The sequence below is a fragment of the Aethalodelphis obliquidens genome, unplaced genomic scaffold (assembly GCF_003676395.1).
Source record: "Aethalodelphis obliquidens isolate GAN/ISIS:26980383/991018 unplaced genomic scaffold, ASM367639v1 scaffold8, whole genome shotgun sequence".
Classification (NCBI taxonomy): Eukaryota; Metazoa; Chordata; class Mammalia; order Artiodactyla; family Delphinidae; genus Aethalodelphis; species Aethalodelphis obliquidens.
In genome coordinates this window covers 40,427,415-40,454,119 of record NW_020837952.1, presented here as the reverse complement: position 1 = coordinate 40,454,119, position 26,705 = coordinate 40,427,415, and the positions used below count along the sequence as shown (strand labels likewise).

At 39.7% G+C, this 26,705-nt stretch overlaps 1 protein-coding gene across 1 annotated transcript in view; it reads right to left on the bottom strand.

Moving 5' to 3' along the window:
* The window catches only part of CFAP54 (cilia and flagella associated protein 54), a 302,505-nt gene that overhangs the window by 258,773 nt on the left and 17,027 nt on the right, over nucleotides 1–26,705 (bottom strand). The window contains exons 4-9 of the mRNA XM_027107250.1: nucleotides 21,219–21,390; nucleotides 16,419–16,477; nucleotides 8,402–8,545; nucleotides 6,719–6,832; nucleotides 6,494–6,595; nucleotides 1,265–1,463 (exon numbers count right to left, since the gene is read on the bottom strand). Coding sequence (XP_026963051.1) covers nucleotides 1,265–1,463; nucleotides 6,494–6,595; nucleotides 6,719–6,832; nucleotides 8,402–8,545; nucleotides 16,419–16,477; nucleotides 21,219–21,390 — 790 coding nt within the window. The remainder of the gene's footprint in view (nucleotides 1–1,264; nucleotides 1,464–6,493; nucleotides 6,596–6,718; nucleotides 6,833–8,401; nucleotides 8,546–16,418; nucleotides 16,478–21,218; nucleotides 21,391–26,705) is intronic.

Here is a 26,705-nt window from a genome sequence, read left to right as displayed (position 1 = left end):
GAAGGAACATTCCTTCCACTTTAATGACAGACAGTGGATGAAGGTAAATTTTCAGGTGTGGGTGAAGGAAGTCAAGAGAATTCTCCTCTGAGATCTCGTACCTTCCTTGTGAGGAAAAGATGAGCCCAAACTGCGGCACAGAGGCTCCTTGCCCTCAGATGGGTGCACACACACACACACGCACATCCTAAGCTCACTTAGATAATCATGATGATGTTACAAACAATTTTATGAAAATTTTAAGATACAGATAAAATCAAAGTACTATTTACCAAACAGAAGATTTTTTTAAAATGAAAAGAAATTCTAAATCATTTTATATCTACGGAAGAAATGTAATCCATAGTTAAAAACATTTCCACAAAGAGAATTCCAGGTCCAAATGCCTTCACCAGCAAATTCAAACATTTGAGAAGAAATAACACAAATCTGACACAAACTCCTCCAGATAATAGAAAAAGAGGGCAGAACTCTCAACTCTTATTATGAGGCCAGCATGACCTTGAGAGCAAAACCCAAAAAGGATATTATAAGAAAGGAAATCTCTCTCATGAACAGAGAAGCAGAAATATTAAACACTAGCAAGAAAATCAAGCAATATATCAGAAGGATAATCCTCACTGCCAGATTAAGTTTATTCCAACAATATGGAGTAATTAAAAATTAGATAAGCAATCAATGTAATGTACCACATTAATAGAAATAAAAGACAAATCCATTCGATTAACTCAATAAATCTCAATAAACCCATAAAAAAGGTTTTGATAAAATTCAACAAATATTCAGGATTAAAAACATACAAAACTCTCATTAAACCAAGAATAAAAGAAACTTCATTAATCTCAAACAGGGTGTCTAAAAATATCCTTCGGCAAATATCAAAATTAATGATAAAATACTGAAAGCTTTCCATCTGAGATTATAAATGAGACAAGGATATCTGCTATCACCACTTCCATCCCATGTTTTACTGGAGAGCCTATCCAGTGCAAAGTAAGTCAAGAAATGCAAGAAAGAAGAAATTAAAAGGTTAAGAATTGGAAAGAAACATAATTGTCGCTATTCACAGATCATATGATTGTATACATAAAAAATCCAAAAGAAAATCTACTAATACATTATCTGAATTATCCATTGAGTCTAGCAAGGTTGCTGAATTCAAGATCAGTAAAAATCGGTATCAGTTTCTTAGGTATGGACTACCATGCTAAAATTTTTGTTATTCATGTTCTACCATAAAATATTATTTTAACAACATATTTACTTATTAAAAGTTCTTTTCCTGCTATAAACAGTTCTGAGACAACATCACGAACTTCTACTTCATCTGTAACAACAGGTCCAGTTTGTAGTGTTCGCCGATTTGAGTCAGAGAGAGCCTCCAAGACAGCCAGAAACCGGGATGCAGTGCTATCAAACATCTCATCCAACAACTGTTCTGTGACAGTACGTGGCCACGGCAACTGGAATTAAAAAAAAAAAATACAGCTCCCTTTTTTAAAGTTCCGCGATGTTTGATAGTATAAGGCGAAGACAAGTAAGGTGAGCTTCATTAACGCTAGAAGAGAGAGTGGTTGGTCTGTGGATGAGAGATGGCTGCTTTTATGGTTTTCATTTTTTGAGGTGTCACTCCAGACTTTATTAAAGTTTATTTATGTCATGCTGCCATTACATCAAAAACGTTGCCATCTCTTTATATGTTTGTGTTTCCAGAGCAGCCTAAAAAGGCTGTTTATTAATAAATGGCAGCATCAGTCTCTATATGGTTTGTAGTACCTCCATGACAGCCTTTAGGAACTGATACTCAAACTTTGGTTGCCTCAAAATCTCTCAGGAGCTCTTTTTAGATTCACAGACCAAATCTCCAGAGATTCAGTGAGTCTGGGTGGGACATTTTTAGTAAACACTGGAGGTAATTCTAGTGCAGAAGGTCCCCAAACCCAAATTTGAAACACTATTTTATAGTATAAATAACAGGTCTTATGGTAGCTAACTCTAAAAAAGAGTTGACCAGCTGTATACAAGTAAGCCAGAGCCAGTTAGAGCCGCGTGCAAATCCCTAGCCACTGTGCTTTGTGTCGGCCCAGAATGATTTCACCCCAAGCAGATGGCCTGCCTCCACACTTTAGTCTTCTCTCTGACAAATGACCTGTTCTCTGTACTTAGATTACCAGGAAACAAGAAAGGTAGCTCTAGCTGGCTTTTCTAGAATCCATGTCCAGTTAGAGGATATCCATATTTCCCACAATTTCCTTGCTTCATTCCTCTTCCTGGGGCAAAGTCAGAAAGACGGAAAAGCAAAAGCAGGGATAAAGCTGCTTTGGACTATTTTTCCCCAAACAAAAACTTCCCTGCTTATTAGCTTCCACGTGCTTTCAACCCTTAGGTTAACTGACATGTTAAAAACCTCAGTAAAGCTTAAGCTTCATGCCCTGCCCTCTCCTGCTTTACAAACAGACGCCAGGGTTTCTTCTAAGATGTTTGCTATGGGTTAAAACAGAGCTTTAAAAAATTATATGTAAACAGCATAATAAACTTTCTAATAATTAGAAGTATTCAAAATGAAATGGTAAAACGTAAATAAATTACAGTGAAATTGTTTTTTAAAATATCCTAGAAAAACTAGCAAAAAGTGAACTAGAGCTATAGATTTATCATAGCTATAGATGAATAACAAGCAAAAGATTTTAAAATATAAATATTTAAAAGACCTACAAAAAAATATTTAAAGGAAACACAATTAAAAAAACACTGGATTGGGGCTTCCCTGGTGGCGCAGTGGTTGAGAGTCCGCCTGCCGATGCAGGGGACACGGGTTCGTGCTCCGGTCCGGGAAGATCTCACATGCCACGGAGCAGCTGGGCCCATGAGCCACGGCCGCTGAGCCTGCGCGTCCGGAGCCTGTGCTCCGCAACAGGAAAGGCCACAACAGTGACAGGCCCGCGTACCGCAAAAAAAAAACAACAACACTGGATTGTCAAGCATGACAAGCAAAATATTAATCTCTATAAAAACAATAAGCCTGGTGGTGGGATGAATTGGGAGATTGGGATTGACATATATACACTAATATGTATAAAACAGATACCTAATAAGAACCTGCTGTATAAAAAAATAAAATTCAAAAAAAACTGTAGGCATAATGAAAAAAGAAATGAGCCTATTCAAATACATTTTAAAAATTAAAATCTCTAGTAGATAAATGGTCAAAGCTGTAAAAGATAATTCACCTGAAAAGAAAATATAAAGAGTAAACACAAATATAAGGGAAAGTTGGATCAAAATAATAGTTAAAACAAGCCACTTTATGAAAACTGAATTATTTTTTAAATTAAGAAATAATAATATCAAAATGATAATAGCTTGTGGTGGAATTGGTACATGTGGACTGTCACCTTGGAGTACTTGTTTCGGAAATCGATTTGGCAATATATATCAAGAGAAATAAAAATGTTTGTCTAACATTATTCAAATTCTATACCTTGAATTTTACCCACAGGAAATAAAAGAAAGAAAAAATAATATACCTGAAGATGTTGATTACAGCAATATTTATAACAGCAAAGAATGGGAAAACAACTAAATTACTAGTAATAAAAAATATTAGACAAATCCTGGTACATGTACTGCATAGGGTATACTAAACCATCTTTTAAATTGTCAAGATGGATGAGAAGCTGAATGATATAACCCATGCAGTCAGTTCCAACCCTAAACACCATGGCTTCCATGACATCGGTGCCATAAGATGTATTATGTTAAATCCCCAACATAATACATCCACTTCATTCAAGCTCAGTCTCTCACTGTCTCACTGTTCACCAAAAGTCGTTGCTTACTTTTGCTTCCAAGCTATGTTCATGCTCTTGTCCTTTACTTAGAATGTTTTCCCCCCTTCTCCCTGTCTAATCAAATCCCACTTGTTATTCCAAAGCCATTCAAAAAAGAACTTCAGGGCTTCCCTGGTGGCGCAGTGGTTAGGAACCTGCCTGCCAACGCAGGGGACACGGGTTTGAGCCCTGGTCCGGGAAGATCCCACATGCTGCAGAGCAGCTAAGCCCGTGCGCCACAACTACTGAGCCTGCACTCTGGAGCCCATGAACCACAACTACTGAGCCCGTGCACCACGGCTACTGAGGCCCGCGCGCCTGGAGCCCGAGCTCCGCAACAAGAGAAGCCACTGCAGTGAGAAGTCCGCACACTGCAATGAAGAGTAGTCCCTGCTCGCCACAGCTAGAGAAAGCCTGCGTGCAGCAATGAAGACCCAACACAGCCAAAAAATAAATAAATAAAAGAAAGAAAGAAACAAAGAAAGAAAGAAAGAACTTCGACTTCATCTTTTCCATGTGCCACCACTCTTGAACCACAGTAGGCCTTCGATACATGGCTACTGAATGAATGAATGAAAAATAAATAGTAATAGCTCATACAACTGAGGACCTACCATGTGCCAGGAACATTCTAAGGGCTTTACATGTAACTCATTTAATCACCACCGTTATTTCCTTCTTAATTCTTATCACAAGCTATAAGTTACTTATTTATTATGTAATTTTTCCACTAGAAGGTAACCTCTACGTATCTTGTTCACAGAGCAGGTACTTTAAAAATATGTATTGAATGAATCACTAAATGGTCAATCACTAGAAGTCTGAATTAGCAGTCTTATAAAACAATCCTTTGAAAGTCAAAATGATTCACTGTGAGTTAACAACTGTCCTATGAACTCAGAAATTTTCTGTAAAATAGATTTAACGCACACTGAAATACTTTCGTTTGTAGAAACAGTAAAACGATTTCATAAATTTAAAGCAGAACATTCTGCAAAATATGCCTCCTGCTCTCTAACGAACACTATAGCATTACTACTTAACAATATCAGATGCAGGCTATTCAACAGCTCATCCAAGGAACTGTCTATAATTTGGCAAGCTACCACCCCCACCAATTACATACTACTGGTCAGTAAGGGATATGATTTGAAAGGAGGTACGAACTACATGCCTGGGATCAGTACTCAATTTATCTCAGAGACACTAAGTAGCAATAGAAAGCTACCATGTCCAAATATTTGTATTTAAATATGATTTATTTAAAAGAAAAAAGAAAAAAAAAGGGCTTCCCTGGTGGCACAGTGGTTGAGAGTCCGCCTGCCGATGCAGGGGACACGGGTTCGTGCCCCGGTCCGGGAAGATCCCACATGCCGTGGAGCGGCTGGGCCCGTGAGCCATGGCCGCTGAGCCTGCGCGTCCGGAGCCTGTGCTCCGCAACGGGAGAGGACACAACAGTGAGAGGCCCGCGTACCGCAAAAAAAAAAAAAAGAAAAGAATTCCTCTCAAATATTGTAAGAAGAAATGAGGAAAGAGAATGGCAGTCACTGGAGTAGTTAGAATACACTGAGCTAGAGACCTGGGTTCTGGTTCCGGTGCCGCCAGCAGCTGGCTTAAATACTCTGGGCTTTATTTTCCCCGTCTGTAATAGAAAAGGACTGAACCAAATGATTTCTAAAATTCCTTCCAGGTTCTGAGATTCTACTACTCTTCTGTCAGAAAGTGCTCATCTTCTTCCCCCTCACTTTCATTTTCAGTCCCAAAGAAGCTCACAAGAGAGTTTACAACTGTCTAGAATGATCAGGGAACACTTCAAAGAAATACAGAGCTGGGACTTAAGGAACACTGAGATTCAGAATGGCCAGGGAGAAGACAGTGGGAGAAGGAGAAAGGCAGAAGGGAGAAAGGGCAGAGGATCCCACAGGCATATCTATGTCCCACTCCTCTCCCTGGGAGCCCTTAGTGCTGTTGGCCAAACACACCTGTGGCCAAGAGGGGCCATGTGAGGAGTTCTGAATATGTTAGAAAGGAGGCTGCTGTCACTTCCATGCTGAGCATCACTGCCTGTGTGAGGTCCTCCAGAGCTCTCTTAGGTGCCCTCTGGCAGAACGACCCGGCAATTTTCCAAATGAGGACTGCTCCTCAACCTGGCCCTGAGCATCGGTCATGAGCAGAGCTCCTGATAACTATAATAATGTTTGACTCCAGTGGGAAATAAATTGCTTTAAGCCACTGAGACATGGGGGTTGTTTGCTGCTCCAGTATAACCTACACCCTAAACGCTCCCAAAGGTGAAACCAGAAGCTGATAAGAAAAGGTGCCTCCACCTCTTCTCCATCCTCAATGCCTTTGAAGCTGACACCAAGTGGTCAAAAGGCCTCTGCAGCACCACTCAGAAGCCTGTGCATTTGAACCTTTCCCAGGCTCTTCAGCTTCTTGGCCTTTCATGTTACAAAACTGGGATTGTGCGAAGGTACAAAAGCTTTGAGAAAGGGATGAAGCAAGGCCGTGTCCAAATTGGGAAGGCATTCTTCTATTTGCCACTGGTGCAGGGATTAGGGGCCAGGATTTAATACTTAGTGTCTAGGCTTAAAAGACAGAGAGGTATAACACAAACGCACTGCAAAAAGAGTCTAAAACAGAGAAGACATTCTGAGACTTACAGTTTGTGCTTCCCTTAGGTTAGCTCTTATATTTGGTCTAAAGAAGCTTTTGTTTCTTCTTCTAGATTCAAATACTCCCCTTTTGAAGATCATGACTGCCATCTGCCTCAAAAAGAAGAATTACATATGAAGTAACAGTGGGATGTACTTCTCAACTACTAATATTAAGTACTTAATCATTTGTAGAGTACAGTAAATTTCTGTTATTTCATGACATTTTTATACCTTTATCGTGGCCTCTCTGTAATATCCTCTGGATTCTTCCTGTGATTGTGAGGAACTCATTAATTCCAGTTGCCTTAACTCATCAATTTTAGCCAAAGCACGCCGAGCAAATGCCTACATGCAATTAAAATAAATTTAATTCATAGTAAGTTAGAGTATAGTGATTAAAAATGTATCAAGACAGTATGTTTTATTCTCCCAGACGTTTGATTTAATTGGTGAATTAAACTCTATGCTGATGCTGATTCTTTAGAACATGGTAGCTATCCGGTCAATCATTTCCGAGAAGCACCACTAATTTCTGTAAATCTAAAGTTAATAAAATGTTGGATATACTAACTTTATGAATTAATTCAAAAAGTAAGGAAAGTCAAATTCTGGGCTAAACAGCAGCTTCATATAGACGATCACTCCTCTGGCATTGTACACACGTACGCACACAGGCGCACGCGCGCGCACACACACACACACACACACACACACACCCCTCCTCAGTGCTCTTCTCAAATTCTAACCTTTCTACCAAAACAAGCTGTATTATCTATTCAATTGTTCACACTGTCCACTAAATTGTGAGGTCCTTAAAGGGTCTTATTCATTTTTGGATTTCCAGTACCCAACATATAGGAAGTATTTATTAATATATGAGGAAAGGAAGCAGGCTAGCTTATTTAATCAGTTCACCATTATTATAATTCTTTAGCAATAACAGCAAAACAAGTTCAATTCATGCAATTTATTTTACTAGTTCTTTGAAGTACTTTATAATTTATGAGTTTTCATGAAGATGCTTCTAGAACACAATAGTAACATAAAGGGTTACATTTTCCAGTAAGAAAAAATTCCAATAGGAATCAAATGGTCAAAACTCTGCAAACATTTCGATCCCTGATAAATTTAATAGCTATAGAAACATGCCATCACTAGTACACTAAAACTACGCATGTATGGTGAGCAGTTTCTAGAATGTATCCTAGGCTAGAAAAAGTATCCCACAAGGGCTGTATTAAGCTGTTCTCCTGCTGAAATCCAACCCACCCTGTACTCACCAAGCTATGCACACTGGTGCAGGGACAGGTTCGCCCAAAGGAAAGGGTGCCTGTTTCTAATTCTCACCAAGACCCCATCCACTGACAAGCCAAGTACCACATACCATAATGAGAGTACCTGTTGTCATCTGCACAGAGGTGTGGCATAGACCAATAGAAGCCCCAACCAGTTAAGTTATAGTTCAAATATTCAATCAAAAATATACATAGGAAAAGAGGAAAACTAAGAAATAGAGTATACTAAATAAATGGTAGTAGGAAGCAGAGAAAAGCAAGACAAATGGATGGTAGGTGGCATGGAACACAGTAACTAAACAGGGAAAGAAAGTAGCTTGCATACAAGAATACAATAAGGAAGGGAAGATATCAGAGATCTGATTCAGAAAAGGAGTGAAGACGGTAGAACTGAATAGAGAATAAAGGGGGAAACAGGAAGTGATGTGAGAGACCAACAGAATGGAGAAGTCAAGCAAATTTCTGCAAATAAAGCCTGGGACTTTTGTCTTTGCTTCACTGCAATTCTTTGGGTTTTGTTTGTTTGCTTGTTTGTTTTCTTGCCGCTCATCTAAAGAAAAAAATGCTGAATATGTTGTATTTTTAAATACTGGCATCCTCAGAGTTAAAAGCAGCGTACCTCTCCGTGAATACCAGCCTGGCAGTCATAGTAGCATTGACAGACAGCGGTGTAAAGAGTAGCTCTCCACGTCAAGTACCTGATGGACAGAAGTGGGACCGAGGATTCCATACATACACTGGCCCACAGGAGATATTCCAAGGCCTGAGACAGAAAAAGGGCACAATAGAATGTCTTTTCATTTTAAGCTAATAATGCCGATTTTCATTTAATGTTATCAAATTATGAGTGGTGAGCCCAAGTTGCTGACTACTTAAACTAAAAATACCACAAATAATGAGTCAATTAAAAAAACAAGCATTTAAAAGTAAAAGAATTATCTCAAGAACTCAAAATCTCAAGTTAACCATTTTAGAATGTCTTCCTTCTTAGCTCCTAAAATCCTATGAACTCAGCTTATTTTTATTAACATTTATCAAGTGTCAACAGTAGTCCAGGAGCTAATTCCAACAATGCAATTGTTATTAGCTGGTCTCAAACCAATGTATTATTCTGAAAATAAACTGGCATAACAGGGTAGGGAAAAACAGGAAAGGCTTACAATCTGGGGCCTGTGATACTTAGCAGAAACGGTCCAGGATTAGAAGCAAAAAGACCTGGGCTTCAGTTCCAATTTTGACACCTAGTATCTGTGTCATTTTACTTCTCCAGACCTCAATTTTCTCATCTATAAAATGGATATTTTAGCACATCACTGCAGTACTATTATGGGAAGGAGATAATGTACATGACACACTAGGATGATTTTGACTCAATTGTAAGCCATCCATAAATAATGCCTATTACCAGTGTAATTATTCCGAAGGTACAAACTGAAACAAAATTTGGGGGAAGGGTCACCATTGTTATTGGCCCATCCGTTGGAATATATGTAAGAGCCTCTTGTGCTATTCTATCTACAGTTAAAGAACTTTTCCCCACAATCCCAGTGATAATCCTTTTTGGACATATTTTTCCCATAAAGCCCTGGAAAACACTATTTGAAACTGGGAAACACTATTTGATGATAATGTATTCTGCAGTTAACTTCGTCAATATTTTCCTTTCTTTGAAAATATTCTAGGGACTTCCCTGGTGGCGCAGTGGTTAAGAATCTGCCTCCCAATGCAGGGGACACAGGTTTGATCCCTGGTCTGGGAAGACCCCACATGCTGCGGAGCAACTAAGCCCATGTGCCATAACTACTGAGCCTGCGCTCTAGAGCCCACGAGCCACAACTACTGAGCCCACATGCTGCAACTACTGAAGCCTATGCACCTATGCTCTGCAACAAGAGAGAAACCACCACAAATGAGAAGCCCGCGCACCGCAACAAAGAGTAGCTCCCGCTTGCCACAACTAGAGAAAGCCTGCGTGCAGCAACAAAGACCCAACGCAGCCAAAAAAAAAATATTCTAAAACCTCAAAGGGTAGCCAGGACATGGAAGCAACTTAAATGTCCATCAACAGAGGAATGGATAAAGATGTGATATATATATACAACAGAATATTAGTCAGCCATAAAAAAGAACAAAATAATGCCATTTGCTGGAACATGGATGGACCTAGAGATTGTCATACTGAGTGAAGTAAGTCAGACACAGAAAGACAAATATCATATGATACAGCTTATCTGTGGAACCTTTAAAAAAAGGGGTACAAATGAACTTATTTACAAAACAGAAGTCGAGTCATGAATGTAGAAAAATTATGGTCAACAGTGGATAAGGGGGGAGGGATAAAATGGGAGATTGGGATTGACACATACACACTACTATTTATAAAATATATAACTAATAACAACTTGCTGTATAGCCTACTCAATACTCTGTAATGGCCTATATGGGAAAAGAATCTAAAAAAAAAGAGTGGATATATGTATATGTGTAACTTATTCACTTTGCTGTATACCTGAAACTAACACAACATAGTAAATCAACTATACTCCAATAAAAATTTTAAAAAAATAAAATTTCAAACGGTAAATGGACTGTATTGCCCTTCACTTGATTGAATATTAGAAGAAATTTGGGCTCTGCTCCACATATTGCTATTAGAACTATTACTGGGATGGAAATAAGAATCTATGAGCAAAGTATCTCAGAATATCAAATTCTAAATTCTATCCATGGGAAAATATCAGCCTTAACAAAGCAGTCTCCCAGGACTATTGGGATACTTCCTCACTTGTCTCCTTATCTTCTTAAATACCCCGCTTCCTTAAGCATCTTCCTTAATCCACCAGAGTTATCCTTCTAAAATGCAAATTGAGTTGTGTCACTCTTGTGATTTAAACATTCAATGGTTCCCTATTGTCTATATAACAAAGTTCAAACCCTTTATAGGGCATTTTTTTTCACATCTTTATTGGAGTATAACTGCTGTACAATGCTGTGTGAGTTTCTGCTGTATAACAAAGTGAATCAGCTATACATACACATATATCCCCATAGCCCCTCCCTCTTGCGTCTCCCTGCCACCCTCCCTGTCCCACCCCTCTAGGTGGTCACAAAGCACCGAGCTGATCTCCCTGTGCTATGCGGCTGCTTCCTTTATAGGGCATTTATAGGGCACAACCTAGTCCCTGCCTTCCCCCACCCCACCCCCATTACTCTTGACCTTGCATAGTATGCTTAAAGCTGGTCCAAAATACTTTCCATTCCACAAAACATCTTAATGGTCCAAATATGCATCTCTGCTCACTCTGTTCTCTCCTTCCCCATAAGACTGAGCTGAAACTCTACCTCCACTATTAGCAGTGGTACTTGGACAGTTAAACTCCACGAGCCTCAGGTTCTTCATCTGCAAAACAGGTATACCAGTAACTGTTTTATAGGATTGTTTTCATTAATACATGCTAAGTGCTTAGAACACAGTAAACACATACTAAGTGTTAGCTTTGCTAATGACAATGAAGACAAAGAAGAAGGAAGGGGGAGCATGGGAAAGACAGAGGAAGAGGAGGAGGAGAAGGGGGAGGGAGAGCAGGGGAAAGAGAACTAGCTGCTGAAGAGGACTCTGCTAACATCCGTAAAGAGAAATGCTCTTTGCTTCAATTCTGCCTCTCCTGTAATTGCACTGTATGTATATACATGTGTATCTATACACTGTATATAATTTACATAGATTCTTACATACACATATATATGTCACATCCAATTGCATTAATATGCTCCTGTGTGTGATTCCAAAACCTTACTCTGATCTCTTTGAAAATAACAACAGTGCCTTTTTTGTTATTATATCCCCAGCACCTAGAGCAGTGCCAGGTACCTAGCAGATATTCCCAAGTGCTATTCAATGAATTCACTGAACAACCCTAAAGTCAGCAGAAACAACCAAGGGAGAGTTAACAAGTCGTCTAGATTCTCAAGAAAATAATGATAATAAATTTGGACAACAGAAAAAAGCTCCTCTTCCAATCACAAATTCAGCCTTCAATAACTGAGGAAATAATTAAGGAAAAATAAGTCTGTAGTAGTCAAACCCAATGTGAAAAGGCAAATCATCAAAAAGGTCCAGGAGCTTCACAGGTATAAAGCAAACCCATCAGATTGACAAAGCATTTAACAGTAAAAACAGATGAAACACTGGTAACATTCAGACTCTATTACCATCTTTGGAGCCCTCAAAGACAATGTGTATAACATGTGTGCAAGCAGCTCAGCGGACATCTAAAAGAAAAAAGAAGCCTGAAAAGCCAGAACTCTCCACCGTCTGGTCAATTTTGAGTCCAGAGGAAAGGGGGCTGTTGGAAGCAAAGCGGGGTTTGACACAGACTTGTAATATTCTTTGCTATCCGCTGGGAATGTAAGCTCATCCCACTAGAATGCAAGTTCACCTTAGGAAAGGGCCCTGTCTGTCTTGTTCACACTGTATTCCCAGCCCCCAGAATTTTATCTGGCATGTAGTAAACATGCAACAAATCTCTGCTGACTGACTGACTGAACTTCATTGAAAAGTTTCAGTTCATGATGCTAAACATGGACCTACTTCAGGTAATCACAGGATCAAAGGGTTGAAAATCTATCTAATTTCATCCCCTCCCCAACATCACTAGCACCACCACCTGATGTCCCACACCTTCCCCGCCCATGACTTCCCACCTCCAGTAACAAGGAATATGCCACGTGGCATAAGAAGACAATTCTAAACATGAACTTCTGTAATCTGAAATGCAATCAACCTTGATACACCTCTGGTGCATTCATCCTAGTTATGTCTTCTGGAACAGCACAAGACCACTCAAACCTCAACTTGCAAATCACCGCCTTCCAAGAATCTGAAAGCACGTAGGCAGCCTTCCCTCTCCCCCAGCTCTCTCTCCAGGAAAAAGATCCCCAAGCACTTCTATACCTCCCAGGACTGCACTTCCCTTTCCCATCATGGTTGGTCTTCCACGGCTTTGCTCCAGGTTGCCAAAGTCCCTTTAAAGTGTGTAACTAGACCATAGTGAAAGGAAACTCCCCTTCCCTGGTTCTAGACACTATATCTCTACTAAGTTGGCCTGGGGTCGCTTTATGGCTGTTTTCGTTGCTGCTGCTGTCATTGTTTGCTGATTTTGCCACACAACTGATATGGAATTAACAGTCAGCAAAACTCTTGAATTCCTCGTATCTGCTGCACAGAAATCTTATTGTGGATTTTTACATTCAGGTTGTTGTCTTTGGGGGGAGGTGGAATTAAACCATGTATAAACTCCCCCCCCCTTATATCCACATCTTTCCAAAGTTCTCAGGATTCCTGGTATTAGAAATTTCACATTTCAAAGTAAAAATAGCATCAGTGAACAGCTGTTCACATGATGTTTGGGTTTGGCCTCAGACTTAGCATCAAAGACCCTAAATCACAGATTTTAGTGCCAGAAGGGACCTTAAAAGTAACCTAATCTGACTCCAAGAGACTAAACTGCTTGTAAGTGACAGAGCTGGGGCTGAAATTCAGGTCTCTGGATTCCCAAGTGCAGCAGGATTCTTCCCACTAAACAGGGAAACTATGACAAAAAGGAGAAAAGCCATCATTCCACTTAGGGCTCTGAGAAACCATCATTCAGGTTTTAAAGATGAAATGCCATTTCCAAAAAAAAAAAAAAAAAAACCTCTCTTAATTTGTAGCATTTTTTCTTGCCCCTGAATTATTTCTATTAATAAAAACTTGACGATTTCAGGAGGACTATTGTCTTCATTTAAAAAAAAAAAAAAAGCAACTTTGAAAAACCATATTATAGGAGCCTAGCAAAAGCATGGTTCAGGTGTCAGGTAGGAAAAACACACACACAATTAATCAGCTGAGCCACAGGATGGCACTGCAGCGTCATTTATATCAACTCATACCCTTTGAGGGAAAACACTGAGAAGCATTTCAAAGTTTGGACTTGAAGTTTATGTAACCATATGAGGACTGATCTGACAACCACTGTTCAAGCCACACACTTTACCAAACTATTTCAATTTGGTAAATAGGGAAAACAGAAATCAACATTTTCTTAGAATAAACAGATTCTACTGAATTCTTTAATGTTTGCTGAGTACTATACTACAGTTGTAAATGCCTCAGAAGAAACTACTGCTTTTACCATAAAGGAAAGCAAACTGTCTTATGTCTTTAGGGAAAGAGGCTTAGAGAACTGCCCTCCCTCCATTCGCTAAGCTTATGCTGGTGACCTGCCTCAGCACAAAAGTGCTTCCCATTTGGGGAAAAGCCCTGGCCAGTCTTGGTCTTCAGGATGCCTTCAGTCATGTCAGAAAATATTTCAACATTATATCAGGAGCTCCCACACAACTCCTCCATTTGCAGAGATGAACCAAAATACGGTGGGTCATGGGATATGCCAACAGACACGCCTTATTCTAATGGTGTTGAGAGGCAGTACAGGGTGGCATTGGCTCTGGCCTCCCACTACATCTCTAACTAGATGTGTGACCTTGAGCGAATTAACCTTTCTAAGCCTCAGCTTCCTCGTCTATAAGATAAAGGTAATGATGGCACCTTCTCAAAGTGCTGGTGTGAGGATTAAATGAGATAATATGTGAAAGCGCTTAGAAGCATACCATAGAGATGATAAGCATTCATTCGACAAAGGACAGTGATGGTGGTGGTATCCACCTCATAAGACTATTATGGCATTATTGTGTATGCAAAGCCCTTCGCACAGTACCTAACACAGAGTAGGGATTCAATAATAATAACAAATGGTAATCATAATTCCCAGCTCCTATAGGAATAGGACTTTAGATTGCTCTGGGGTGACATCAAGAAAAGCCTAAGGATTCCACATCTGTTTCTCCTTCTGTCTTTTGCTATAACAGACTTGAACTCTAAAGTAGCTACAGAATCAGGAGGATTCAGACGTGGCTGGACTGCCAAGGGCTTGTCCCCATTAAATGGACCCATCGAGTCCATTTATAGTCTCGGCTCAGGAATCAACTCGTCAGCTGAGGGTCTGTGAATTTCAGGGTGAAAATTAATTTCCTTGAAACTTATTATACTGAACAAACTGAAAGAATTTCACCCTGATCTGAAAGTGCCAACTGTACAGCCACCCACCACCCCCAAATTCTTGCATTCCTCACTCCCCCACTCCCATCCCACAAGATTGGGACATAGAACGATCCTCCTTCAGGCCTTCCTTATTTTGTCAGAGAGAAACTCAAGTTATATGAGGGGGAAAGAAGATGTCTTACAAAGGGTATAAATAAGAAATTATTTTAAGATGACTATCATGTTAAATTAAAATTCTCTCAGCATTAACAAGTACAAACACTAACAGTTAAATGTTGGCACAGACATCTCTGCCCTTCAAAGTTCTGCCAGACAAATGCTATAAGCAGACCAAACTACGATGGCTCCACGGAGCAGTATTTGTTGCTACAGCAAATGCAACAGAAGATCGCAAATTCTTTTTAGGAAATCATCTGGAACTGGATAGAGAATCGTTGGAATAGTCTGTAGGCCAAATTTACGTTATACATGGGACAGTCTCCCCTCATTTTAAGTCACACTCAAAAAGCTGGCAGAGAGTTTGTTCAAGTCACTGTCAGTAATAGAGCTTTTAAATGCAAGGAACAAAAGAGAGAGAGAACACCCAATTAATGTTATCCATTAAGCATGCAAATATCTTTGCTTCTATCTATTTTTTAAGCATTGTCAACTTTTAAGATACTTGGCTGTGTTTTGAGGAAATAAGGAAAAAATATCTGTCCCGAGCGTTAGAATATTCAGAGCAAGGTTTTGCATGCAACTGAGAAGACTAAAGTAGTAGTGTTGCAAATGCCAGAAAGAACTCAAGTATGGTCTCAAGGAGAGTATATTCCCTTCTTGGCCTACATTCCAATGACTGGACAGTGAACACAGGGAATAAATATGTCTCCTGCAGACAGAAGTGCTACCAACATGGTAAGGAAGTCAACAAAAGTGTCAGCCACTTCCTCGAGCTGAAACCAAGCAGTAAGTACTGGTCAGTGAGAATCTTACTGTAAAACAAAGTCAGCTCAAAACTGGGACATAGTTTAAGAGTTTGTTCACCCAACTAGTGTCTGGACCATAAGTACAGTCCAGCTCTTCGAGCAAAATGCAGTCCAAGCTCCATAACAAGACATAAACAGGCTAAGCATAGTTTATCACCCAAACCAGTACATTTTTAAAAGTGAAAGTAGGCACTATTAATACTTACTCCAGGACAACAGGCATAAAACAGGACTGTCTTGGGCAAGCTAGAATGGATGGCCACCCTCCCTAGAGATATAGTTATCAGATGGATGTTCAGTAACGTATTGACAAGTTATGACTAATTTGAGAGACTGAAGGGCACTGGAGAAATACCTATCAATTTTAGAAATTCTTTCTTCTCATTAATACTTTATTGTCTACATTTTTACATGATCATATTAAAGGAAAACTAAAAACAGTAAACCTATGTAAATTCACTAAATTTTGTTATATTATTCACAAATTTTCTTTGTTTAGTATGCAATGCTAACAAAAGTCTTAAGAAAACCAGGAATTACAGGGGAAGATATTTTGTCGGTAAATTCCATACCTTAGAAGAGTGACCTATGATCATCAGTTTTCTGCAAATGGTGTAAATGTAAATGGTACCTAGATGGAGAAAAAGATTAACATGTTTTACAGTCAAATGATGAAATTTTACATTCCAATTTCTGCAGTTTAAGTTGGTAGCTCCCAAAACAAGTGATTTTCTCTTGAGAAAATCTGATACTGGCCAGAGAGTTATAATCATTATAAACTTTTTGTAACTTGTAGCCAAATTACTGAAAGAACTAATATGACCATATTTTAAATATGTTGAAACAGGAAGCTTTTAGTCTCTTTTTTTTTTTTTTTTTTTTGTGGTACGCAGGCCTCTCACTATTGTGGCCTCTCCCGTTGCGGAGCACAGGCTCCGGACGCGCAGGCTCAGCGGCCATGGCTCACGGGCCCAGCCGCTCTGCGGCATGTGGGATCTTCCTGGACTGGGGCACGAACCCGTGTCCCCTGCATCAGCAGGCGGACTCTCAACCACTGCGCCACCAGGGAAGCACCTCTTTTAGTCTCATTTTAAAGGCAGTTTAAGTTTTGAAATATATTGAACAAAAGAGCATTTTAGTAGCATAATTTATGTACTTTGTGGTTTTATTAATTCACATAAAATGTTATGGATTCCCATGGTTTCCTCACAGTTGAAAAACTGAAGATTTATCTCCAAATAAGACTAGAATACACATTTAATCAGATGGCACACAATACGCAAGAAGGAAACTCATAATTTAAAACTCATAATGCATAAAAGGTTGTATTATATTCATTCACTGTCTCATATAATATTTACCCCATTATTAAGGTACGTCCCATAAGCACTCTAATGAAAAACGCCATTTCCGGCTCCTATTTAAGATCATTCAAGTATGATTTTGTTTTAAAATCAAGCCACTAATTAAATGAGGATAGAAGACTATTTTATGGCAGCATTTGGAGGACGAGTGGGGAATGACATCACCATATATCCTTCTGTATACAAAGGACATTATCAGGCTATAAACATAACCCAAAAAACAGTATAATACCATGCTTTAAAAAGGCATGTAATTATAATGACAATCAATCTAAATATTTTCTATAAAATATCTCATCTAAAATTCATAACCACCAAAATTCAACAATTCCAAATCCTATGTTCACGTTTAAACTTTAAAAGCTTCTGAGAAAACAGCATCTGCTCCAAAACACACATCCCTTGATTAAAATACATCTGCAAGCATAATAAACATTACACAAATCAGTGACCAAAAAGTACTGAATAGAATCTTAAACACTTAAAGTACCATAAAGTTCACAGAGAATACAAGTCCCCCACATTCTTAGTGTGCCTGCTCCCATGACAGAGAGTTGTTTATCTCATGTAAGATCCACTGGGGGAAAAAACCACTCAGCTAGTAAGAGCTCAAGCTCCGTATTCTCATCTCGACTTGGCTCTGTTGACCCAACTGTGTAACTGTGTTTTCAGGGGAAAAAAAAAAAAAGTCACCAAGTGAGGATATGCATAGGCAACACATGACTCTCCACAAAACACGTGATTCAGGTGTAAGCCAGGAGTCCAAACATTCAGCAATGGGAGCTGCGGGATTTCAGAAAGCCCCACGAGACCGCCCTCAAGAATAACAAGGGCCCTCTGTATTTCAAAGATGTGCCTTTAACCTTTGCAGCCCTAGTGCACCCTGACTATAACAGAATCCTTCTCTGATGGTTCAGGATCTTGGCCTGGCTCACAGATTCCACGGCAGGAGCCTGATGGAGAGAGTACATGGTACAAAACGGAGCACAGACTAAACCTTTACGTTCTCAGGCTATCTTTGTGAGTTGGTTTGATTTTTAACCAAATCCCTAATACGGAGTTTATTGCCTTGTCACGTGACTCCTTTTCATCTAAGATAGCCACCACCAAAATAATCTTGACTATTTGAGGGTTCAAATGAGTTGGGTTCAGGTTAGTTGAGATGTCAGATGTTATCCAACATTCATTTACCCAGTTAGATTTTGTGAAAGAACGAAGACTGGTTAAATGTCTTAAAAACAAGGGTGTGTGTGTATAATAGTCAATTAAAAGAGTGTTAACGTCTAACTGGAAAGGTCAAATGTATTTTGAGAAACCGACTGCAGGTCAATTTATTTTTTCGTGACTTAAATTCCAAAGTTTTAAAACTACAAGCTCTTTGCACTTGTTAATCTCCCAGTTGGAATGCCCTTCCCCCAAACACCCCGATGTCTCAGTCAGGTGTTTACTCCAACGGCATCTCATCTCAGGTGAGGCCTACCATGACCATTCCACTTAAAACTGCTGCCCAGGACTTCCCCGGTGGCGCAGTGGTTAAGAATTTGCCTGCCAATGCAGGGGACATGGGTTCGAGCCCTGGTGTGGGAAGATCCTACATGCTGCGGAGCAACTAAGCCTGTGCACCACAACTACTGAGCCTGAGCTCTAGAGCCCGCGAGCCACAACTACTGAACCCTCATGCCACAACTACTGAAGCCCGTGTGCCTAGAGCCCGTGCTCCACAACAAGAGAAGCCACCGCAATGAGAAGCCCGCGCACCACCACAAAGAGTAGCCCCCACTCACCGCAACTAGAGAAGGCCTGTGCGCAGCAACGAAGACCCAATGCAGCCAAAAAAATTAAAATAAAATAAATAATAATAAATAAATAATAAAATTAAAAAAAATTTTTTTTAAAATAAAATAAACTTGCACCCAGCCCCAGCCCAGCCTAACCCCTTTCTCGGCTCTACTTTCCTCCATAGCACTCATCACCATCTGATACATCACTTAGTCTTGACTTGTTCATCATCTCCCTGAAGCATTATGTAAGCATGAGAACAGGGTTTTTGTCTGTCGTCCACTACTGTATCCCTAGCATCTAGAACAATGCCTGGCACTTAATAAGTTTGAGATGAATTAACTAAAACAGGAACAGCAGTTAATGACACTAAGTATATATATCTCCCACAATCCAGGAACCTCACTCCTGGGCATAAGTCCCAGAAAACTCTCACACAGGTCTATAAAAGGACAGAGGCAAGGATATTCACTGCAGAATTATTTGTGCAGTTAGAGAGGCAGGGCAAACCAGGTACCCATCCCTACGGGTGCAGAGCTATCTGCCAAATACAATTCAGCAGGCAGAGTTAACAAACTAGGTTTACATATAGCAACACGGCTGGATTCTAAAACCATAGTGCTGAGCTGAAAACTATTTAGGAAACAGGATAAAATCTAGAACACGATTTCATATGTATAAGGAAAAAGCACACACCAGAAAAAGGATGTAGAAGATACAGAAATCGTTCAGCCTTTTTTTTTTTAAGAATATTGGGGGGTTTTGTGTGTGATCTGAAAAGGGTTTCAGACAGGTGCATCATTTCCACCTTTCAAGCAAAGCCTGACTGCAGGGCCCAACCCTCAGGCCTATCACTCCTTCCTGAGTACAGAAGCTCTGCCTGTTCAATCCCTGCCAAGATGTGTGAGCAATCCAGGTGCAGAGACAGCCGTGGCAACTCTGAGGATGAGGAGGCCCAAAAGCTTAACAATCACTGGACTGAAAAATGTCTTCCAGAGTCAGCCTTACCTCTGGTAGCAAATGTAAGGTCTAATTACAATCAAAATGTCAAATGATTTGGGGAGATCAAGGAAGTAAAAGGCTAGGAAATGTACTGTCAGTTGCCATGGATGAGAGAAAATCCAATATGTTTTCTTCCAGGTTATTTTGCCCTGGTCTTAGGCACACAGAACACACTGTTATTACTTTTCTTTCAGGAATATGTTATCCAGAAAACAATACTGTAGGCGACTCATCAGGCGACTCATCGTAACTTCAAATTGTAACTTTAAAGAGAATTTTAGTTGAATTTAAATTGTAAGTCTTAAAAGGAAAAAACAAATGCTACATTTCGACAGATAAGATTCATTTCATGAGACATATATAATACATATATAATGCATATACCTGTACATATGTGTATCTGTACGATGCATATATATGTATGTAAATACACTATACACATACATACATGCACGTTCTCAGAGCTCCTCACTCAAAATCAAGCAGGACAAGAAGGCTGATGCACAGGAAGCCCTGGTCATTGGCCAAGTATTCATGGAGAGGACCAATAAATGCATGATGCTTAGAAACGATCTAACCCGTCCTCCGATCCTTCCCCATTTATATTTACTTACTAACTGTGGTCCCTATTTTGTATATATGTGAAACTGATTATCCCCACAGCCTCTGACCCTCCCTTGAGCAGAAAACCCACAGACATGCTGTATAAGTCCCTGCTCATAAGGACAAACTGAAATATAATAAAAATGTAAAAAAGCCCGCAAGTATCCTATTAGGAAATAACATCTTTATTAAATTGCTTTATAAGAGTGTGTTAGTTTCTGCTTTATAACAAAGTGAATCAGTTATATATATACATATGTCCCCATATCTCTTCCCTCTTGCGTCTGCCTCCCCCCTCCCACCCTCCCTATCCCACCCCTCTAGGTGGTCACAAAGCACCGAGCTGATCTCCCTGTGCTATGCGGCTGCTTCCCACTAGCTATCTATTTTACGTTTGGTAATGTATATATGCCCATGCCACTCTCTCACTTTGTCCCAGCTTACCCTTCCCCCTCCCCATGTCCTCAAGTCCATTCTCTAGTAGGTCTGCATCTTTATTCCTGTCTTGCCCCTAAGAGGAAATGAACATGTTTTAAATCACAAGGTAATCAAGTCACCGTCAAACTTAGTATTTAAATACCTTTCTGAAAGACACAATGAAAAATAAAAGACACTGACATATACCATTGAATATAATCCAGCAAAGTTGCTCCTGTGGCAAAGCCACCTGCATGATGAGCCTTAAGGAGGACAAGATATGCAGACACCGGGCCACAGATTCTTTATTCTGCAGGTTCATGTCACTGTCACAGACCAGCTGGTAGTTGCAAATATTTCTGCCACTTAAAGCATGAAACTGAAACACATGAGGAAAAGAAAAAGAATATAAATAACGTTTATGCAACTTAGGAAAGCACTTCTTAAAATGTACAAAACTAAAATGGAAACGATTCTTCTTAACTGATTCAATAAATTAGTAGAGGTCAATAGACTGAATGTGTCCTCCCAAAATTTATATGTTGCAACCTCGCCGTCTGCCATATGGGGACACAGGGGGAATCAGGCCCTTATCAGACACTGAATTTTCCAGCACCCTGATCGTGCATTTCCCAGTCTCCAGAACTGTGAGCAATAAATGTTGTTTAAGCCATCCAACCTCTGGATTTTTGTTACAGCAGCCTTATTGGACTAACATATGGAAAGAAACACGGTAAAATAGGTTTCTTCAAAGCATTCATTTAGTTAAGATCACCTTTCCTTGGTCAAAAAAATTTTCAAAAGCAAAAAAAAAGTACAAAATCCTACTTCCAAGAATATAGAATTGAATCAATTTTTGTAAAGCCCCACAATGGCATGTTAACATATTAATTCAGATGTAATTATTACCATTTACACAATTCCTTCAGCAAATGTTTGCTGACCACCTCTGTTTGCTAAGCAACAGGGAGTCAAAGATGACGAAGACAAGGCTCTTGACAGAGGGAAAAGTGTTCCAGGCACACACAGTGTTAGGAATGCTTGAGGTGCTTGCTGTGGTCACTGATTTGAAAGTCTTTTTTAAAGTTGGATGAGAAGGTTTAAGATAAATTAGGCTATAGAGGTGGTCCATGGTCAGAACATGGAGAGCTTCCACACCATTGCAAGGAATATGGACTACAGCAAAAGGGCAAATCCAAAGAGCAATGGAGTACAATTATTTGATTTACACTTTAGAAATTAATTCTGACAAAAGTGTGAAAGATGCAAAGCAGATGGAAGACAAAGCTACATGCAGGAGCTAGGAGAGATCAAAGGCCTCTGAGGTTGTCCTAAGAAACCATAATTCAAGAAGAGTCATGTACCACAATGTTCATTGCAGCTCTATTTACAATAGCCAGGACATGGAAGCAACCTAAGTGTCCATGGACAGATAAATGGATAAAGAAGATGTGGCACTTATATACAATGGAATATTACTCAGCCATAAAAAGAAACGAAACTGAGTTATTTGTAGTGAGGTGGATGGACCTAGGGTCTGTCATACAGAGTGAAGTAAGTCAGAAAGAGACAAACAAATACCGTATGCTAACACATATATATGGAATCTAAGAAAAAAAAAAAAGGTCATGAAGAACCCAGGGGTAAGACGGGAATAAAGACACAGACCTACTAGAGAATGGGCTTGAGGATATGGGGAGGGGGAAGGGTAAGCTGGGACAAAGTGAGAGAGAGGCATGGACGTATATACACTACCAAATGTAAAACAGATAGCTAGTGGGAAGCAGCCACATAGCACAGGGAGATCAGCTCGGTGCTTTGTGACCACCTAGAGGAGTGGGATAGGGAGGGTGGGAGGGAGGCAGACGCAAGAGGGAAGAGATACGGGCATATATGTATATATATAACTGATTCACTTTGTTATAAAGCAGAAACTAACACACCACTGTAAAGCAATTATACTCCAATAAAGATGTTAAAAAAAAAAAAAAAGAGTCCTGAAATGGAGCTCTGAAAGGGGGGATAAAAAGAATGGGAAGATTTAAGCCTTGCCTGAGGCAGTGGGGTTTAGTGAACAATCAGAAATGAGAGGTAAGAGTCCTCTCCCTGGGATCTGACCTCCAAAGCCCCGACCCAAGGCCCCGACCCGCCCAGGTGGGTGAGCAGACAAGCCTCTCAGCCTGCTGTGTGCTCAGGGTCTTGGTGCTCTGGCCGGGTATCAGGCCTGAGCCTCTGAGGTGGGAGAGCCAAGTTCAGGACACTGGTCCACCAGAGACCTCCCAGCCTCATGTAATAACAAACGGTGAGAAAGCTCTCTCAGAGATTTCCATCTCAATGCTAAGACGCAGCTTCACTCAATGACCAGCAAGCTGCAGGGCTGGACACCCCACGGCAAACAACTAGCAAGACAGGAACACAACCCCACCCATTAGCAGAGAGGCTGCCTAAAATCATAATAAGTCCACAGACACCCCAAAACACACCACCAGATGCAGTCCTGCCCACCAAAAAGACAAGATCCAGCCTCATTCACCAGAACACAGGCACCAGTCCCCTCCAACGGGAAGCCTACAAAACCCACTGAACCAACCTTACCCGCTGGGGGCAGACACCAAAAACAACAGGAACTATGAACCTGCAGCCTGCGAAAAGGAGACACCAAACACGGTAAGTTAAGCAAAACAAGAAGACAGAGAAATACCCAGCAGATGAAGGAGCAAGGTAAAAACCCACCAGACCAAACAAATGAAGAGGAAATAGGCAGTCTACCTGAAAAAGAATTCAGAGTAATGAGAGTAAAGATGATCCAAAATCTTGGAAAGAGAATCGAGAAAATACAAGAAATGTTTAACAAGGATCTAGAGGAACTAAAGAGCAAACAAACAATGATGAACAACACAATAAATGAAATTAAAAATTCTCTAGAAGGAATCAATAGCAGAATAACTGAAGCAGAAGAACAGACAAGTGACCTGGAAGATAAAATAATGGAAATAACTACTGCAGAGCAGAATAAAGAAAAAAAGAATGAAAAGAATTGAGGACAGGCTCAGAGACCTCTGTGACAACATTAAAGGCACCAACATTTGAATTTTATGGGTCCCAGAAGAAAAAGAGAAAAAGAAAGGGACTGATAAAATATTTGAAGAGATTACAGTTGAAAACTTCCCTAATACGGGAAAGGAAATAGTTAAACAAGTCCAGGAAGCACAGAGAGTCCCATACAGGATAAATCCAAGGAGAAACACACCAAGACACATATTAATCAACCTATCAAAAATTAAATACAAAGAAAAAATATTAAAAGCAGCAAGGGAAAAGCAACAAATAACATACAAGGGAATCCCCATAAGGTTAACAGTTGATCTTTCAACAGAAACTCCACAAGCCAGAAGGGACTGGCAGGGCATATTTAAAGTGATGAAAGGGAAAAACCTACAACCAAGATTACTCTACCCAGCAAGGATCTCATTCAGATTCAACAGAGAAATTAAAACCTTTACAGACAAGCAAAAGCTAAGAGAATTCAGCACCACCAAACCAGCTTCACAACAAATGCTAAAGGAACTTCTCTAGGCAGGAAACACAAGAGAAGGAAAAGACCTACAATAACAAACCCAAAACAATTGAGAAAATGGTAACAGGAACATACATATCGATAAATACCTTAAATGTAAATGGAATAAATGCTCCAACCAAAAGACATAGACTGGCTGAAAGGATACAAAAGCAAGACCCGTATATATGCTGTCTACAAGAGACCCACTTCAGACCTAGGGACACATACAGACTGAAAATGAGGGGATGGAAAAAGATATTCCATGCAAATGGAAATCAAAAGAAAGCTGGAGTAGCAATTCTCATATCAGACAAAATAGACTTTAAAATAAAGACTATTACAAGGGACAAAGAAGGACACTACATAATGATCATGGGATCAATCCAAGAAGATGTAACAACTATAATGTTTATGCACCCAACATAAGAGCACCTCAATACACAAGGCAAATGCTAACAGCCATTAAAATGGATATCAACAGGGGTTTCCCTGGTGGCGCAGTGGTTGCGAGTCCACCTGCCGATGCAGGGGACACAGGTTTGTGCCCCAGTCTGGGAAGATCCCACATGCCGCGGAGCAGCTAGGCCCGTGAGCCATGGCTGCTGAGCCTGCACGTCCAGAGCCTGTGCTCTGCAACGGGAGAGGCCACAACAGTGAGAGGCCTGCATACCACAAAAAAAAAAAAAAAAAAAAAGGGATATCGACAGCAACTCAATCATAGTAGGGGAATTTAAAACCCCACTTTCACCAATGGATAGATCATCCAAAATGAAAATAAATAAGGAAACACAAGCTTTAAATGATACATTGAACAGGATGGACTTAATTGATATTTATAGGACATTCCACCCAAAAACAACAGAATACACTTCTCAAGTGCTCATGGAACATTCTTCAGGATAGATCATATCTTGGGTCTCAAATCAAGCCTTGGTAAATTTAAGAAAACAGAAATCATATCAAGTATCTTTTCTGACAATGCTATGAGACTAGATACCAATTACAGAAAAAAATCTGTAAAAAATATAAACACATGGAGGCTAAACAATACACTACTAAATAACCAAGAGATCACTGAATAAATCAAAGAGGCAATTAAAAAATACCTAGAAACAAATGACAATGAAAACACGACGACCCAAAACCTATGGAATGCAACAAAAACAGTTCTAAGAGGGAAGTTTATAGCAATACAATCCTACCTCAAGAAACAACAAACATCTCACATAAACAACCTAACCTTACATCTAAAGCAATTTGAGAAAGAAGAACAAAACACCCCAAAGTTAGCAGAAGGAAAGAAATCATAAAGATCAGATCAGAAATAAATAAAAAAGAAATGAAGGAAACAATAGCAAAGATCATTAAAACTAAAAGCTGGTTCTTTGAGAAGATAAACAAAATTGATAAACCGTTAGCCAGACTCATCAAGAAAAAAAGGGAGAAGACTCAATTCATCAGAATTAGAAATGAAAAAGGAGAAGTAACAATTGACACTGCAGAAATACAAAGGATTATGAGATTATTACAGGCAACTATATGCCAATAAAAGGGACAAGGAATGGAAGTAATGCACAAATTCTTAGAAAAGCACAACCTCCCAAGACTGAACCAGGAAGAAATAGACAATATAAACAGACCAATTACAAGCACTGAAATTGAAACTGTGATTAAAAATCTTCCAACAAACAAAAGCCCAGGACCAGATGGCTTCACAGGCGAATTCTTTCAAACATTTAGAGAAGAGCTAACACTTAGCCTTCTCAAACTCTTCCGAAATATACCAGAGGGAGGAACACTCCCAAACTCATTCTGCGAGGCCACCATCACCCTGATACCAAAACCAGACAAAGATGTCACAAAAAAAGAAAACTACAGGCCAATATCACTGATGAACATAGATGCAAAAATCCTCAACAAAATACTAGCAAAGAGAATCCAACAGCACATTAAAAGGATCATACACCTTGATCAAGTGGGGTTTATCCCAGGAATGCAAGGATTCTTCAGTATACGCAAATCAATGAATGTGATACACCATATTAACAAACTGAAGGAGAAAAACCATACGATCATCTCAACAGATGCAGAAAAAACTTGACAAAATTCAACACGCATTTATGATAAAAACTCTC